At 35.5% G+C, this 17431-nt stretch overlaps 3 protein-coding genes and 1 non-coding gene across 4 annotated transcripts; 3 read left to right on the top strand and 1 right to left on the bottom strand.

Annotated features, from left to right (window-relative positions):
• The first annotated feature begins 718 nt into the window (after positions 1-718).
• LOC147552784 (aquaporin PIP1-3-like) lies at positions 719-3529 on the top strand. Its single transcript, XM_086666331.1, has 4 exons — positions 719-1539; positions 1641-1936; positions 2965-3105; positions 3200-3529. Exons 1-4 carry the CDS (start codon positions 1212-1214, stop codon positions 3293-3295), a joined length of 861 nt encoding a protein of 286 aa, XP_086522457.1. The 5' UTR covers positions 719-1211; the 3' UTR covers positions 3296-3529.
• A 2680-nt stretch (positions 3530-6209) lies between these two features.
• On the top strand, positions 6210-8278 carry LOC147552783 (F-box protein At4g19940-like). Its single transcript, XM_086668655.1, has one exon. The coding sequence runs from the start codon at positions 6785-6787 to the stop codon at positions 8276-8278; it is 1494 nt and encodes a 497-aa protein (XP_086524781.1). The 5' UTR covers positions 6210-6784.
• Positions 8279-9284: 1006 nt separating this feature from the next.
• TRNAC-GCA (transfer RNA cysteine (anticodon GCA)) lies at positions 9285-9356 on the bottom strand. The gene has a single exon. It is a non-coding gene; the product is annotated as a tRNA-Cys (tRNA).
• Positions 9357-13064: 3708 nt separating this feature from the next.
• On the top strand, positions 13065-16357 carry LOC147552781 (putative glycerol-3-phosphate acyltransferase 8). The gene is made up of 2 exons (XM_086666610.1): positions 13065-14641; positions 15282-16357. The coding sequence occupies exons 1-2, from the start codon at positions 14015-14017 to the stop codon at positions 16155-16157; spliced, it is 1503 nt and encodes a 500-aa protein (XP_086522736.1). The 5' UTR covers positions 13065-14014; the 3' UTR covers positions 16158-16357.
• Positions 16358-17431: the final 1074 nt, after the last annotated feature.

Here is a 17431-nt window from a genome sequence, read left to right as displayed (position 1 = left end):
AATCCCAGGCCCGACACGGAACGGACCGTTCTGTGCCGTTCCGTGTCCTCAAATAAACGGGTCGTGCCGGTCTGTTTCCGTGTCGGCACGGCCCGTTGGCCACCACTAGATTAGACACCAGAGGCGGGTAGCAATTCCACGGGGTGCCTTTAGCTGGACCCTTTCATGAAAGAGTAGCCGTTGGCCGGTTGGCCCCCATGTGCGTAGTGCGTTTGGCTTTATCGACCTCATCACAACTACTCAAATGATTTCACAAGCTGTCACTTTCCCAACGGTCGATAAACTCTCCAAGTTTTCTTGTCCTCACATTTTCAGATTTAAAATGACGATTTTACCCTCAACTTTGAACCATGAGAATTTAAAATTGATCGGACGGTGACTACCCATAGAATCACAAGAATACAAAAAGCTCTTTCAATTTCTCTTTGTAACTTTCTCTTATCACAAAAAGATAAAAGATCCAACGGTCATAAATACTAATTCAGAGAATCCAAAAAAGAAAGAAAAAGGAGGATGAAAATACAGGAAAAGGATAAGACCAACGCATCAACCCAACTACTCCCATGTTCCAGAACTATCATCCATGATCTTTACATTTTCTTATTTTTTAATTCTTCAAATTTTTATTAATTTCAATTTAACCCTAATTTATAACTACTTTGCTAATTTGACCCTCTAAATTATGTTTTCATCTCTCCCCACCCAAACTCACAATGCAAACCAACGGGAACGAAACCCACAACAATATTTTCTTAAATTGAGAGAGTGTAGGTTTCTTAACAAACAAAGTAAATGAGAGATATTAACTGGGAAGAGGGAAGAGACTGGTAACTAAAAAGTCGACCTATATATATATATGTCTATAATATATTTAGATAATCCAAAAAGAAAAAGTTGAAACATTTGCAGTTAAAAGAAAAATGAAAAGTTAAAGTTAATTGACATCATTGTTTGCTACAGGGCTAAATTTTCTCTTGGTTAAAATACATGGCCAAATTTATGAAGTGATTACAACTTGGGATCAAATTGTAATCAATCCCTCACTTTTCACCATAAAAATAATTTATTATATTAAATATAAGTTAAATCATCATCACACACTATAAATAGGTCACTCATGGTAGACACTTGCAAGTTCACTCTTAAATTCATTTATTCATTGTAGAAAGAGAATTTTCTAGAGAGAGAGAGAGAGAGTTTTAGAGGAGGAAATGGAAGGGAAGGAAGAAGATGTTAAGCTTGGTGCAAACAAGTACTCAGAGAGACAACCCATAGGGACATCAGCACAAACAGATAAGGATTATAAGGAACCACCACCAGCTCCATTTTTTGAAGCTGGTGAGCTACAATCATGGTCATTTTGGAGAGCTGGAATAGCAGAGTTCATGGCTACTTTCCTATTTCTTTACATCACTGTTTTGACTGTCATGGGTGTCAAAAGAGCTCCTAATATGTGTTCTTCAGTGGGTATTCAAGGTATTGCTTGGGCTTTTGGTGGTATGATCTTTGCCCTTGTTTACTGCACTGCTGGTATCTCAGGTAACTTGGTTAGTTTAACATCTCTCTCTTATCTCTCCTCCTTTGTTGTGGGTCTAAGACTAATTAAGTTCTTGATCTCCATTAATGGGTGTTTTCCACAGGTGGTCACATAAATCCAGCAGTTACTTTTGGACTTCTATTAGCAAGAAAACTTTCTGTAACTAGGGCAGTTTTCTACATGGTGATGCAATGTCTTGGTGCTATATGTGGTGCTGGTGTTGTTAAGGGTTTCCAAAAAAGCCAATATGAAATGTTGGGTGGTGGGGCAAATGTTGTTGCTCCTGGTTATACTAAAGGAGATGGACTTGGTGCTGAAATTGTTGGAACTTTTGTTCTTGTTTACACTGTTTTCTCTGCTACTGATGCCAAGAGAAATGCTAGAGACTCCCATGTCCCTGTAAGTATCATCCCCAAACCCTAAAATCTCACTACTTTATTTATTTACTTTTATCTATTTATATATGTCAAAAAAGATGGGTAACAAATTGTTCATAAAAAAGGGAAAAAAAAAAAAATTAGGGCCCAACCGGTGACCTCTTGATCTGCAGTCAAATGCTCTACCACTGAGCTATGGACCCAATTAGTGATATTAGGTTAAATTTAATTTTAGTTGTCTGTTTGTTTCATCAAGTTTGTAGACAGTAGAATTGAAACTGTACAATAAGTTGAAAGGCCTTTAGAATTTTTAAGAAATGGAATATACCTCCTAGTTTTCAAAATGGGTTTCTCAAAAGTGAGTTTACCAAACCTGGTTTTCTCAATGGAAATGGTTTTCTTTTGGTGAGTGGGTAAAGAAAGTGATGGGGTCTTATTTATTTGATATAGATAGATAAGGGTCCCTTGCATAACTTGGTGGATTGTTTTGTTTGGTTGCTCAAAAGTAAAATTATTCCATGGAGGGCCATATTGTCCCAAAATTAAGTTTCCTAGATGAACCACTTAAGGGACCATATTGGAACATGGACACCCACGCAATGGCGCGGACATCGCTATTTAATACTGGTGCAAGATGTAGAGATAATGTGGAGATGAACCACTTAAGGGAGCATATTGGAACATGGACACCCACGTAATGGCGCGGACATCGCTATTTAATACTGGTGCGAGATGTACAGATAATGTGGGTGAAAAATGCTAGAATAGAAAATTTCACAGTACACCCACATATTTGTCCCGATCATCTGTCCATGAAAAAGTATACCGTATCTGAATCCTGTACTCGACTTTGATCTTGATATTGATCAAGAGTTCTTAGTTCCTACCCCAAGTTACCATTATACCATATGTTGAGATGTGCATAGGTTCGGCCTCCTTTCAGGTACAAGGAAATTGTTGTTTTGCTATCTATCTATCTATAGATATGAAAATTAGGCGTCCGATTTGTGTAAGCCCTAATCCAAGCACTTGTATGTTTTTTTATTGCAGATCTTGGCTCCACTTCCCATTGGATTTGCAGTATTTTTGGTTCACTTAGCAACCATCCCAATCACTGGGACTGGTATTAACCCTGCTAGAAGTCTTGGTGCTGCCATCATTTTCAACAGAGATCATGCTTGGAATGACCATGTAACTTCTCTTTCTCTCTCTCTTCAGAAATCTTGCATAATACATTTTCTTGGTAATAAGTTCAAATCATTGATAATTTTGTTTTGGTTGGCAGTGGATCTTCTGGGTTGGACCATTCATTGGAGCTGCCCTAGCTGCATTATACCATCAAATTGTCATCAGGGCTATCCCATTCAAATCCAGGACTTAAGAATTCGTTATCCATCAATCAAAATGAGTATTGGGGTGATTTAGTTTTTTATTTTGAACTTCTTTTGCTTGTTTACAGACTTGGGTTTTTGGTGTCATTAATTTGCTCCTCCTTCCTAGTAGAGAGTATGAATTAGTATTATTATTATGTGTAAATTATGAAGTTTGTATCTATATCTGTATGGGGTTTTATTTTGAGACTTAAATGGTGGTAGGTTTTAAGGCTTCTTTTTCATCTATGGGGTATTATTTGGTGTCCTTTAAGATAGAGTAGTGTTCCAGTAGCATTCCTTCTTCTTTACGAAGATTAATTTATCGTTCCAATCATGGGAGATCATATCAGATTTCTTTTCTGTAAAGAAAAGGGTTGCATTCATTTTGTGCTCAACTTGACTACTCACTAGCATTTGGGCCGAATTTGTAGTCTGTTCATGGGAAAAGGGGAACTTTAACAACGGGTGGTGTGGGGAACTTGAACTGACTGGTAGCGCCTAGGGAACTTTGATCGAAAGCAGAGAGAGGAACAGTTGCTTGCGACCCTCAGCTAGGGACCTCAAGTGAGAGACTCTCGGCTAAGGGACCTCATGTGAGAGACTCAGGTTGCATTTTGACTCGCATTTTTTTGTGTTTTTACATTTCTCATGTCTTTCCCCAGTCCATTATCCCTTCATCTTCCTTGAATATTTGAGGGTTTTTTAGCTTACCCCCTCAAAATTAATTGGTAATTGAGTTTACCTCCTTCAGTACTTGGTAATTGAGCTTACCCCATTGAATTACAGTAATTTTTTTGTTAAAACAACTAAGGATATGTTTGGTATGTGATAATAAAATCAGAAAGTAAATAATATATAAACAAAATCAATCTTTACTAATCATATTCCTGACCAAATCAAACAATAAAATGAGGTAGAATCCCTAATATGAATCATATTGAAGAATAATTGTTCTTGGTAGTGGCACTTATTTCACGTATGCCAAACATAGCCTTTGTGTTTTTGTCACTAATAGTAAGGGTATAAGCTGAATTACTCATTATTGAGGGGGGTAAACTCAATTACCAATTAGCGACGAGGGGGTAAGCCCAAAAAACCCAATATTTGAATAGGAGGGGTTCCCACTGGTACAAGATCGAGTTGAGGCGCCCCAGGCCCAAAGTAGCTACATTGGGCCCCATTTGGAGAAGAGCCCCAAAACTCCTTTTAATTAAAGGCACCTCCACATGGAATTTTTTGTAAAATGAGAAGATATTGCTTTAGATTGACCGGTGATCCAAACCTAGTTGCCCAAACAAGTTTTCACCTGAGAAGTTGAGAGGGAAAGGAAAGCTACTGACCTACCCTAACTCCCTAAACCTACTTAGTCCTTACTTAAACCTATACCTAATTTCTTTTTTTATTTTATTCAAATAAAACCTAAAGGCCAAACCTAACCTTATTCAATTAATCCCTCTTTTACTGTGTTCTCCTTTCCCTTCATCTTTGGTTCTCTTTCTGTCTAACAGCCACAAGTATGATTCACTTTCTTCTGTGTCCAATTTTAGTGTCTCATGCTCTCTTTCTGTCTTCATGACCTTCTCTCTTTCGCTTCGACTTTTATCTATTATTTCTCTTTCACAATTTTGTTTCGTGAGAGTTAATCTAATCTTTTTTATGGTTAAAACAAGTTTCTAGAATGTATCATCCTCCGAGTAGTGAATATATTATATTATATGATCTTTGCCTTCTAGCTACAAGGTATGCACTTGTTAATATTTCCCAACCCTTAGAAATTTTGCATTTCAAAGGGTAAGAAAAATACTTTTTAGTTATCTTTTTCGTACTAATTTATTTGTTAAGACAAAAAATTAATTTTTTTAATAATTAATGTGTAAGGGCCTCATATTTTAGTTCGCTTTAGACCCCCAAACTACTAGGACCGGCCCTCATCGAGAAGGGCTTCAAAACCCCTATTGTTTCATCCTCAACATTATTGCCACAAGGGAGGGCTACCTGTACCAAAGATTTTGATTTAATTTGGGACATGATGAGTCGCCTTCACAAAAAAACAAAAAGAATTCAAAAGTTTGAGTATGATCTGAATTGTTCTTTTACCAGAGTGGCTTATCATGTCACAAATTGAGTCAAGATCTTTTGGGAAGTGGGTATGTAGTTTGAGGGACTCTTTATGGCTCCTAGAAGAATTTTTATATCCATCATCGTGATTACACTGAGAGACGGAGACATGATTTGGAGTAGGGACCGGTTGAAAGAGGATGTCAAGAAAATTTACCTATTATATTAAGAATAAAAAAATGAAAATGGATTTTTTCTTGTATTAACTAAAAATTAACAAAATAGGCAAACTTCCAATGAGATTACGAAATCATTTAAACTAAACAAATGAAGACCTTAGACAACTGTAATTGTCGGGACTCTAATGCAAACATATCTATTATAGTAAGCAAACTTTGTAATTTTTATATACAAAAAATTGATGTACAGAACAAGCTTTTCAAAAATGTCGTTTTAACGTAAATAAATCTCATATAAATTGTGTTCGATGTGGGCAAAAAAGAAGAATCAGCTAAAAGTGTTCCGAGTTAGCTTAAAATAAATTTTATAGTTAAAGAGAATATACATATATTCAAAAACACCCTCAAATCAACTACAGTAGCAAGTTTTTATTCAAAAACAAAATCGGAAAGGATGGAGTTAAACTAGACTTGAATATGAATCTTTAAGGGTGGATTTTGGATCGAATTTTTCTTAATTTTTGGACTTCCACCCTATGGCCCCTTTCTTTAAAATATTAGTGGAGTAACCCTGCTGCAGTCTAGGTCAGCTCACTAATACCTCCGCCTATTACACTTGTCCCTGCTAAAACCCAGTTGATAATAGAGGGTGAGCTTAGCAAAAATAAGTAAGAATGCTCAAAGTTGAAATTTTGTTTTGTAACATTGCAGTATAACGTGTTACACCATTGAACAAAAACATGCACGGTTGGTATAGACCTATTAGAAAGGTCAAATAAGCTTTTATAAACTGCTCGAGACAACATACAAAATTTTCATACCTAAATAACTATACATCTTTTACTTTATATTTACGTGTAATCTGAAGGGAGTAATAACTAAAGCAAATCAAAATACTATCGTACCAATGATCTCTCTATATACTTGGGCGATAAAAAAAAAAGAGAGAGTAGTATTAGCAATAAAAAGCAAAATTGGGTAAAAGAGTGAAAAGTCAACTTTCTATAGTTGACAAAAAAAAAATTAGGGTAAGGGGCCAACCGGGTTCGAACCGTTGACCTCTTTATCTGGAGTAAATGCTCTACGTTGGATTCTAGGTGCCTAACCGATTCCAACCAAATTCTACCTGGGGTGGGAAACCCTAGTTTAAAAGAGAGAATTCATAGCTATGTCATTTCAGTTTCTTCTCAACAAAACCCTAGCTTCTTTCCTACCATCCATTACTCTTCTTCATCATCTTCACTCCCTCCCCCTCTCAACATGAAGGAGAAAGCTTTTCCTTCTCCTATTAAATCTAATCTCAACTCTCTCATCAACAACAACAACAACAATGAATTCAAAAAGAAGAACAAGGGAGGTATTGCTTTTTCAAACCCTCCTATTAATAATATTATTAGTAATACTTGTAGTATTTGTGATAATGGTTGGGGTATTGTTCTTGATGAAGATTTAATAATATATGAGATACTAACCAGATTACCTGTTAAGTCACTTATTCGTTTCAAATCCGTTTCTAAACTATGGAATTCTATTATCCAAAAAGATAGAAAGTTTATCGATTTACACCTTACCCGATCAAAATCACGTAACCCTAGTTTCTTTATCATTGCTTTAACACTACCACCACCGCCACCGTCACCACCGGTAGGAAGTTATAAGGAACGAGTACTCAATACTCGTATTCGTCTAAATCAGTTATTTATGACAGCTGATTTGATTGAAGGAAAAGGAGGAGGAGGGTCCATTAACACTATAATGGATACGTATACCGATCATATTGATAACGTTACAAACCCTGTTAACGGTTTGATTTGCTTCATCAACTCTAGACAGCTGGCTGTTCAAATTTACAATATCAGTACCCAAAAACGATCACCATGGATTAAGAACTTGTTGTTGAAGGGAGAACAAGCCGGTTGGTGTAGACCAAGATATCAGTTTGGATTTGATCCTGCCACTAATGAACACAAATTGGTTTGTATTCGTACTTTAACTCCATCCCATATCATTCGTTATGATGTTTGTGAGGTCTTGACCATTGTAGGCGACCGAGTAGAAGAAGACATTAATAGTAATGAGCTTAATCTATGGAGAAGGATCGATCAAGTTCCACCAGATTTCGTGGGTAATCCTTCTGTTTATGTGAATGGTTCAATATATTGGAGCAGTCTTAAACTTAACAAGAGTGGGGAATCTTGGAGTAGAGAATATCGGCCAGTATATATGGTTGCATTTGATGTTGGAAAGGAGAAGTTTAGAACTATAGTAATACCTGATTTCATACTTGATCAACCTAGGGAACATTATAAAGTTGCAAATGTTGATTTATTAGAAGTGGACGGACATCTAGCTCTTCACATTAAAACGAGTAGGTATGTCGTAAAGTTATTTATATGTAATGATGAAAAGGAGAATATGACAACATCTAATCACCAAAATTGGAGGGAGGTGACTATCAACTTACCTTTTTATTGGAGGAGAGATAGGCTCTTCTGTAAATATTCAATACTTGATCAAATAATCTTAATGACCAATTTAGTTGAATCGGAAGATAAAGAAGGAAATCCTTTGAACAAGTTTGAAGTTATGAAGAATTCTTTTGCATTTTATTCTTGCAATTGGAAGAAGAATGTCGTGAAAAAGTTTGAAATAAGTGGAATCAAAACTCAAATTCTCAATATATGGTTATTTACAACATATAGTGAAAGTCTTTTGCCTGTTCCAAATTTGAGCAATATTGCAAATTCTTCCTAGAATTTAATAGACACAATATTTAGCGGACGATAATGTGAATAAACGTCTTGGTGATATTTGCGTTGAAAATTATCAAGTTTCTTTCAGTTCTAGTTCAATGTGGTGCATGTCTGATAATTTCTTTCAATAATATTACTCCTTTATTGTGTCTTAATTGAGAAAGAAATTCTTATTGTTAATTAGTAATTATATTCTATTGTTTTTTAAACGATGATATAAAACTTCGCCTCAATGCTTGTCGTTTAGGAGCTACAAAAACGAAATTCTACAACTTTTGCTAGATTACAAACTATATATATGTACCACTTGCTAACTCTAATAAACAACCTGTCCGTATACTCTATCGGGAATTTAGCCAGTATGTGTCCCTACTACAAATATCACAGTTGTTACAAAGTTTGTGAGTAATTTTTGTGAAGGGTAATATAAACCCGTGACTGGAATCCAAGACTTAGAAAGTAGAAATCATTTTGGTAACCACTCGAGTCGAGGATTGTTGACAAGTTTGTGAGTGTCCTACCTAAAACTACCAATTGATAATAAACGGAAATGTCTTTGGACATATTTATTGTTCAACATTTTCACACGTTTTAGGTATTATCATCTGTTTTATGTGCTTTTCTGTTGCAACTTCTTCTTCTTCTAAGTCTATCCGGTATATTTACATGCATATCATGATTACAGTCGTCCCCGTTAAAACCCAAGTGATATAGTGGGTGAGCTTAGAAAAAATAAGTTACATCCACCACGGGGATAACATATTGGAGTTTTTAGGTTCCGATTTGAGTCGCAACTACTATAAACCAATAGACCAAAAGTGAAAGTGGGATGGGCCAAAGTTGAAAATTTGTTTTGTGAACAGTGCATTTCAATGGGTTAAATAAAACGTGCGCCGTTGGTTTAGACACATCAGAAAGATGAATAAGTTCATAAACAGCTCTAGGCGACCCACAAAATTTTCATACCCTAAAAAAACGAAAATCAATGACAAAAAATAATAGAAAAAAGGGCCCAACCGGGTTCGAACCGGTGACCTCTTGATCTGCAGTCAAATGCTCTACCACTGAGCTATGGACCCACATGTGTTAGCTTCCTCGATCAGAGATTATTAGTAGATTTGATTTGATACTAACTGTCTAACAAACAAGACAATCAAAATCTATTATATTAAAACAGCTCAGTCGGTTATCCAGGGGATAAGTCTGACCGTCTACTTTTATTGGGATTTTCATAAAGATCACATCTAATGGTTGTTATAAAATCCCTTTTCGTGTAAATCCCTTCAAAATAGAAGGGTAATAGTATAAAACGACCAAAAGTGGTTAGGATATCTCTACATAACTACCCACGTATTTCTCTCCCTCGCCATTTAACTTCACACGTATTTCTCTCCCATTTAACTTCTTTCCCACGTATTTCTCTCCCTCGCCATTTTCAGTCAGATTTACAACTGTTGGTTAATATCTCTCCCTATTTATTCTCCATTATCTTCTTTATTCTCTTTCCAAGAATGTTGTAATCTAATTTATTTATTTTCTCAGGCGTTAGCCAAGAGGGATCTTCCCTGTCCGTAGGACGGGGAGGAAACCTAGTTCCTATCAAATTGGGAATCTAGTTTAAATCTGCTTCCCAACAAACTAGAAAATAGTACTCCTAGTAGTATATTTCTTCTCATGGAAACCCCAGCTTCCTTCCATTGCTCTTCTTTCATCGTCCTCTAAACATGAAGGCGAAACCTTTTGTTTTTCCTATTAATTCTAATATCACTAATAGTTCGTGAGAACAGACGAACTCCGGCGAAGGGTTCCTTCGCCGGAGTTCTTAGAGAGAGAGAAAAAAAAAAAATTTAGTTTGAAGGTCGCCGGCCGGCGACCTCTGGCGGAGAAGGTGATGAGGTGGCCTAACAGATGAGGTGGCGTGATATGGCAGAGAGAGAAAAAGAGATGGAGGAGAGAGAGTGACGGAAAGTTAAAGTTCACGGTAATAGGGGGCCATATGGGTATTTCTCGTAAAGTAGGGGGTCAGGCGGGAAGCTGGTCACAAAGTAGAGGGCCATTAGGGAAATAACCCAAAGAAAAATTCTTCCTAATTAGAAAAAAGAAATTATCTTTTTAGTTTTTTGAAATTTATTGACTAATTAGAAATTTATTTAATTATGATATATCTTGTCGGTTATAATATGAATTGGTTAATTTCTCAATATCTTTATATTCCCCTAATCTATGAATTAGTTCTCGCACTCTACTAGTATTTTTCTAATTTATGACTTAAAATCACGAAGGCATGATGAGTCAGCAATCATGTATGGCTCAAACCAATGAGAGTATCTCGGAGGGTTTGAACCCTAATTTGAAACTCTTGACCGACCTCAGTGAAGATAGGACCCGAAGCATTTCGCTTTGATATTTTTCATAGTCACTGAAATCAATGAAATCCATTCAATGATCGGATAGTTGCCCACAAAAATGTAAAAGAATTATTCATAATAAGAATAAAAAGATGGTAGAAATTTTTTCAAAATTTTGTTCATTTAGTTTAAGTAAGACAGAAAAATATTATACAATACTTTTATGTAAGAATCAAGAAAATGCTAGAGAAATGTTAAAATTTTCTTTAACCTAATATAGGTAAGTCATTAAACATAACATACATATACATAATTATGTACTTATGTTGTTAGAATCGACACAATGATAAAAAGAACATTGATTTTTTTTACCTAACTGAAATAAGTCAGCTAATATGATCTAGTACATAATTGTGTAATTAGAATCAAAGAAATACTAGAACAATTTTCAGAATACTGTACAACTGATTTAACTAAGTTATAAAACATGTTATACTACATAAGTAAAGTATGATGTTGGAATCAACAAAATGCTAGAAAAAATGTTCAAAATTTTGTCACCCACTCTCAGTGGCTCAGAATACATTTTGCAGTCCCTCATTTCATACTTGATCAACCTAGGGAACATTATGAAGATGCAAATGTTGACTTATTAGAAGTGGATGAACGTGTAGCTATTTAGATTAAAATGAACAAATGTGTCAGTAAAATTACTTATATTCAATGATGAAAAGAAAGAGAATGAAATACTCTTTGTTAGTAACTAAATTGTATTTCTTTTTGAATGATTATATAAAACCTGGCCTCATGCTTGTCCTTTAGGAACAAAACTAACGAAATTCTACTGGAATACAAACTATTCCCTTTCTAACTCTAGTAAACAACATCTTTTTATTGAAGAAATAAACCCCTTACTCATTTGGTATTTAAACAATGTTTGTAAAGATAGTTAATTATAGACTAAACATACAGTACCAACTTTGTTTATATTACCACTATTTTTCTTAAGAAATCAAAACTCACCTTTCTAATTCTTCTTACTCATTTTGTTTTCTTTAGGAAATATATAGGTGCGTCAGATGAACAGTTTTATAATCTAATCTTGAACATCTATGAATAATGAAAGTCAAATAAATATTGGTGAGAAAAGATGAAATTATTGGTGGAAGTAGGCATCAACCAACACCAACCCATCACTCCATCCACAAATAATAGTAATTACTCTTATCTACTATACTTCACTTTTTCAAATATAACTTGATTCATGCATTTGGGTTACTCTTCATATTATGAGAAGAATTTGTGTTTTTTTTGTTGCAATTGTGTTTCTTACGTTTACTAATTAGTATGTTAAAAATTAGGAAACTATATAGTACTAAAAAATTTAATGATTTTATATCATCTTCCAGATTTACTAAAATATTGCAAGTGTTTGTTGGGCGGTCTCCTCTCTTACCCAAAAGCTAGTATGAGAGATGAGACTTTTCTCCCAGTTATAGACTCACTAATGTAGGATAATGTTAACAATTTTCTGTTACGGGACAACCTTTTTTATCGTCTTTGAATACAAGCTCAACTGTGAATTTTTAGGACCTGCAAAACAATGTTTGATAGGTGTCTCACTAAGATCTACTAGTTAAACTTTAAAAAAGATCTACTAGTTAAAGTGGAACTCACTTTGGTCGTCAATATCTATAAACTATGAAAATTGACAAATTTCTCAAATTTTGATTTGAAACTCATATATCCTCTGCCACTTTTGTGAGGATTGATGTTTTCCATACTTGAATTGACTTGTAATCTTAATGGATCAAATTATGTAACTTGAGTGGGACATCCACATAATACTTTTCTTAGGCAGGTCAGCTTGCAATTGAGGTGATCCATCATTAGAATTAATATTTGGAAAGTGGTAAAAACATGAACATTTTTTTTTGTTGCAAGGTGATAAAATATGAAGTAATGATCTACAATTGCGGTCATAGATTACAGTAGAGTACGACAACGACAAAACATAGCGTTGAAATACATCAACGTTGTGAAGAAGACATTCATATTTACACACTTTTTCTTTTTCTTGCAAGAATGAAATGTTCTCCAGAGACCCCGCAACTAGTGTAAAATACTTTTCTTGTATAAGAAAATAAGAATATAAAAATAAAATTTAGACTAGCTTAAAGAGACAAACTTGTTTATTTATTTATTTACTTATATTGCACTCTTAGCCAGTTAATGATCTAATAGTGTAGTCTTTGTGCTAAACCGCTTTATCTCAAAACCCTAAAATTCGAAATACTTTTTAAGATCAGGAAGTGGTGGTAAAACTAATGAGATAGGAAATCAAGTCGTTAGGATAACATGGGCTTGGTCAATGAATATTAATCACAATTTCAACAACTACATGTGAATATAGTAGTACATGAATTAAATGTAGAGGAAGGGGGTGGAAGATAGAATTTGGTGGGAAGTTGGTTTTTTGAGAATGACTATAGAGAAGGACCCGTTTAGGTTAGAGAGAAAAAAGACCCGCTTGGTGTAGAGGGAGAAAGACCCGTTTGGCTTCTTCACCCCTTAACTAACAAAAGTACTATTTTAAGGGAGAGGACCTTGAGGCTTGAGCTACTTCCTAAAGACAAACCATCTTTTTCATGCATTTACATTTGAGTTATCACCTCCCCAACCAAAACTTCTTAAAGTCCCTATAGATTCAATTCTTCTTAATTATCATAAGAATCCAAATCACATTTTGCTTTCTTTAATTTCAGTTAATTCAGCTTCTGAAAAACTAACTTCTGCACGTTACTTATATTTATTTTTATTTTTCCCACAAAATAGAAGAAATCCGGTCAATTGTTGTGAAGCAATCCCACATTAGTGGTGAGACGGAGTGTGGTGCTTCTCTTAAGAAGTTAAGCACATTTTCCTAACGAGGCGTTTTAGAATCGTGAGACTCAGATGTGTCAAAGCGGACAGTATCACTAGCAACCAAGAGAACTGGTCCGTTTCATCCTATAACATCAATATAAATATAATTCTTAGTTCTTCTTTGTTTCTTATCCTCATGACCCCATGTATGTATTTGACATTTTGACTCGTCTGAAAATAGCCACGCCCTATTTTATCTAGTTGTATAAATAGTTCTTTGTTGAGATAAAAAAAAGTAAAGGGTAATTTCGTCATTAAACATAAAATTTTCAATACCATTTAAAATCTTCCTACCTCTCCCACCGCTTCCCATCTTCCCTCCATAAATGAACCTCCTCCATTAAACCCCTTTCCCTTCCTACTCCACCCCCCATGCATTAAACCCTCTCTTTTTCTTTCTACTTTCTCTCTCTAAAAGGTGAAAGAACAAGAAGAACAAAATCTTGATTTTCAATCCTTAAACAATGTCTAATCAAAATCACCCAAAGTTCGAATCAATCAAAAAATGCCCAGAAATAATCCATGGGAACGAATCAATAGCAGCAGATCTAGATGGAACTCTTTTAATTTCAAGAAGTTCTTTCCCTTATTTCATGTTAGTAGCAATTGAAGCAGGAAGTTTGTTAAGAGGTTTAATTCTTCTTCTATCTTGCCCATTAATTCTATTTTCTTACTTATTCATCTCCGAATCACTTGGAATTAAGATCTTGATCTATATTTCTTACGCTGGATTGAAAATCAGAGACATTGAACTTGTTTCGAGAGCAGTTTTACCTAGATTTTATGGATCTGATGTTAGATCAGAAAGTTGGGAATTATTCAATAAATGTAAAAGAAAGGTTGTAGTAACTGCTAATCCGACAATAATGGTGGAATTCTTTGTCAAGGAATTTCTTGGTGGAGATAAAGTATTAGGAACTGAAATTGAAGTTAATTTAAAAACAGGGAGAGCAACTGGATTTGTTAAAAAAACAGGGGTTTTAGTTTCGGAATTGAAAAGATCAGCAATTTTGAAGGAATTTGGTGATGAAGTTCCTGATTTTGGTATTGGTGATCGGAAAACTGATCATGATTTCATGTCTGTTTGCAAGGTAATACTACAATTCTCTTCCTTCGCCGTAAATATTTAAGAGTTTTGGGGTCACAAGTAAATTATGTGTCCGGTCAGGAATTAGAGAGTCACCTGTGCTGACACAAAATTCTGCCAGAATATGTGCAGGAAAGATAGTCGATATTCCCCTTCCAAGATTCATGGTTGACACTTTTTGACCAAATCAACCATAGCACTAGAAAAAACACAATTAACTCCAAAATTTATGATTATGATAAAAAACTGATGGAGCACAATCTACCAGAAAGGCACCTACCATGGAACCAGAATGAGAGTGAAAAAGTTCATAAATTGACTCGAAAATGACGAAGATTGATTTCGCGCAGATCTAGATCTAGAGTAGGCTTTGATTTGTAGTCTCTTTAGAATAATTGTATCTCAAACAAAGGTTAACTGAATAACAAGTGGAAACCTGTAAAACTTTGGATCAATTTGGTTTTGTTTTATAATATAATAACAGGTTGACCAGTAAGTGATCTGATACGTTTACACATTAAGATCGGTTCCTCATATGAGTTTAGGTTTTCAAATTTGTACATATTATGGTAAAGCATCAATTTTTTTTGTTGTTGAATGGTAAAGCATCAATTGATTGAGATATTTTGTAATCCATTTTGCAGGAAGGATACATGGTACCTCCAGACCCATCATCAAAACCCGTTCCAGTGGATCAACTAAAAAGCCGAATCATCTTCCACGATGGTCGACTCGTTCAAAAACCGACCCCACTCAACGCTTTAATCACTTACCTATGGTTACCAATCGGGTTTGCGCTCTCACTTGTCCGAGTCTACTTAAATCTCCCGCTCCCAGAACGAATAGTTCGTTACACTTACGGTCTTCTTGGTATCAAACTCGTTATTCGTGGTACACCCCCGCCAAAACCGAGTCATGGCACACCCGGGTCACTTTTCGTGTGTAACCACCGAACCCCACTTGACCCAATCGTAATCGCAATTGGACTCGGTCGAAAAGTCTCTTGTGTCACATACAGTGTTAGTAAACTCTCCCGATTCCTCTCGCCGATTCCAGCCGTTTCATTAACTCGTGATCGTGAAGCGGATGCAGCTCGGATCTCAGAACTACTGCAAAAAGGCGATTTAGTTGTTTGCCCTGAAGGAACAACTTGTAGAGAACCGTTTTTACTCCGATTCAGTGCTTTATTTGCTGAGTTAAGTGATCGTATAGTTCCCGTGGCAGTAAATACGAAACAAAATATGTTTTATGGTAATACGGTTAGAGGGGTGAAATTTTGGGATGCTTATTTTTACTTCATGAACCCTAGACCAACTTATGAAATTACATTTTTGGATCGTTTGCCTGAGGAAATGACAGTTAAAGCTGGTGGGAAATCATCCATTGATGTTGCTAATCATGTTCAGAAGGTTTTGGGTGGAACCCTTGGATTTGAATGTACTGGATTAACAAGGAAGGATAAGTATATGATGTTAGGTGGAAATGATGGTAAGGTTGAATCTATGTATGGTAAGAAATGAAGGGTATTTTGGTCAATATGTATAATAAAGAAGTATGGGTAGTTTTGGTATTTAATCTAGAGTTATTGTTTTCAAGGGGTAAAGAGGAAAATATGAGGATCCAGTGATGTAGTGTATAATTGTTGGTTTGTTGTTTTACCTATTTGTAGAATTTGTTTTTGTTTTATCATGTTAGTGGAATATCTTTTACCTGTTTTTTTTATTGATTCATATAACAAAAAAGGAGCGAAAATAGAATTAGTAGCTGCACAAGAAAGAGCATATCGAAATTGATTAAAGACTGGTAGTCTGCTATAGCACATCAAGATAGATGGAGTGAGCGTGATGCTTGTCTAAATACACCTTGGAATACAAATTGAGATATGCAACATATATATCTAAACCCACTTTAGAAGAACCATAAAAGAACTTACGGGATAGCACAAGTAAAACCATTGAGGTTGCTATTGGCCGTGCTCTTTAGACTAGTTTTCGTGTTTCTTTTGGTGCACGCTTTTGGATTGCTTTTGACGATGCTTTGGAGATCATGTTAGGCAACGAGTTTGGTGTTACTTTTTGGGATGATTTTGAAACGAATTCTTGCGACGGTTTGGTGTAACTTCTTCTCATTGGTTGTAGGTCACTTATCATTATGAGTCACCATTGGCAGTCTTTTCGGGATGCTAGAGGGGTCACTTTTGACAACGCTTCCTGGTCATTTTTGGTGATTGCTAGTAGGATTACTTTCAGCAACGCTGTTGGATAACTTTTCTCAACACTACTGTGAAGCTTTTAGGTTCTCTTCTTCGAAGGATTTTGATTAAGTTTCGAAAACACTTTTGATGTCACTTTTATTCATCTAATCACTTACGACAGTGCTTTGGGGTCACGTTCGACAACACTTTTTAGGTATCTTTTAACAACGTTTTAGGGTTCTTTTCAAGCAATACTGCGGGGGCCAAATTTTGTTAGTGATATTTTTGTAGTCAGTTGCATCTCTCTAAAGTGACTTCTGGTGACACTATTTTGCTACTAGGTCTTCGGTTTGACTTGTCTTTTATGTCACGTTTGGTACCATTTTTGTAGTCGTTCTGCCGACACTATTTGCTTACACCTGGCCACGCTTTTGATTTTGGGTCTTCCATATGACCTTTACCGACAGTTTGGGGTAACTTTTGTGGCGCTTTTTTTTTCTTTTGGGTCAACTACCTTGAGGAAGCTTTAAGGCGACTCTTGGTTATTTAATGTCTTAGGCACATGTAATAGAAACCCCCCATAATTTATAGTACCAACAT

This window comes from Eschscholzia californica, unplaced genomic scaffold (genome assembly GCF_041429995.1).
Source record: "Eschscholzia californica isolate CP2 unplaced genomic scaffold, dmEscCali1.0.p SCAF_3, whole genome shotgun sequence".
NCBI classification, from domain to species: Eukaryota; Viridiplantae; Streptophyta; class Magnoliopsida; order Ranunculales; family Papaveraceae; genus Eschscholzia; species Eschscholzia californica.
The sequence above is the reverse complement of the archived record's forward strand: the minus strand, read 5'-3'. Positions and strand labels throughout refer to the sequence as shown.

Bases quoted from the DNA above. Each gene is read 5' to 3' on its own strand.
- LOC147552784 (XM_086666331.1), top strand. From the start codon at position 1,212: ATGGAAGGGAAGGAAGAAGATGTTAAGCTTGGTGCAAACAAGTACTCA. The intron at 1,937-2,964 runs GTAAGTATCATC...TTTTTATTGCAG, and splicing joins CTAGAGACTCCCATGTCCCT to ATCTTGGCTCCACTTCCCAT. The intron at 3,106-3,199 runs GTAACTTCTCTT...TTTGGTTGGCAG, and splicing joins ATCATGCTTGGAATGACCAT to TGGATCTTCTGGGTTGGACC.
- LOC147552781 (XM_086666610.1), top strand. From the start codon at position 14,015: ATGTCTAATCAAAATCACCCAAAGTTCGAATCAATCAAAAAATGCCCA. The intron at 14,642-15,281 runs GTAATACTACAA...TCCATTTTGCAG, and splicing joins ATTTCATGTCTGTTTGCAAG to GAAGGATACATGGTACCTCC.
- LOC147552783 (XM_086668655.1), top strand. From the start codon at position 6,785: ATGAAGGAGAAAGCTTTTCCTTCTCCTATTAAATCTAATCTCAACTCT.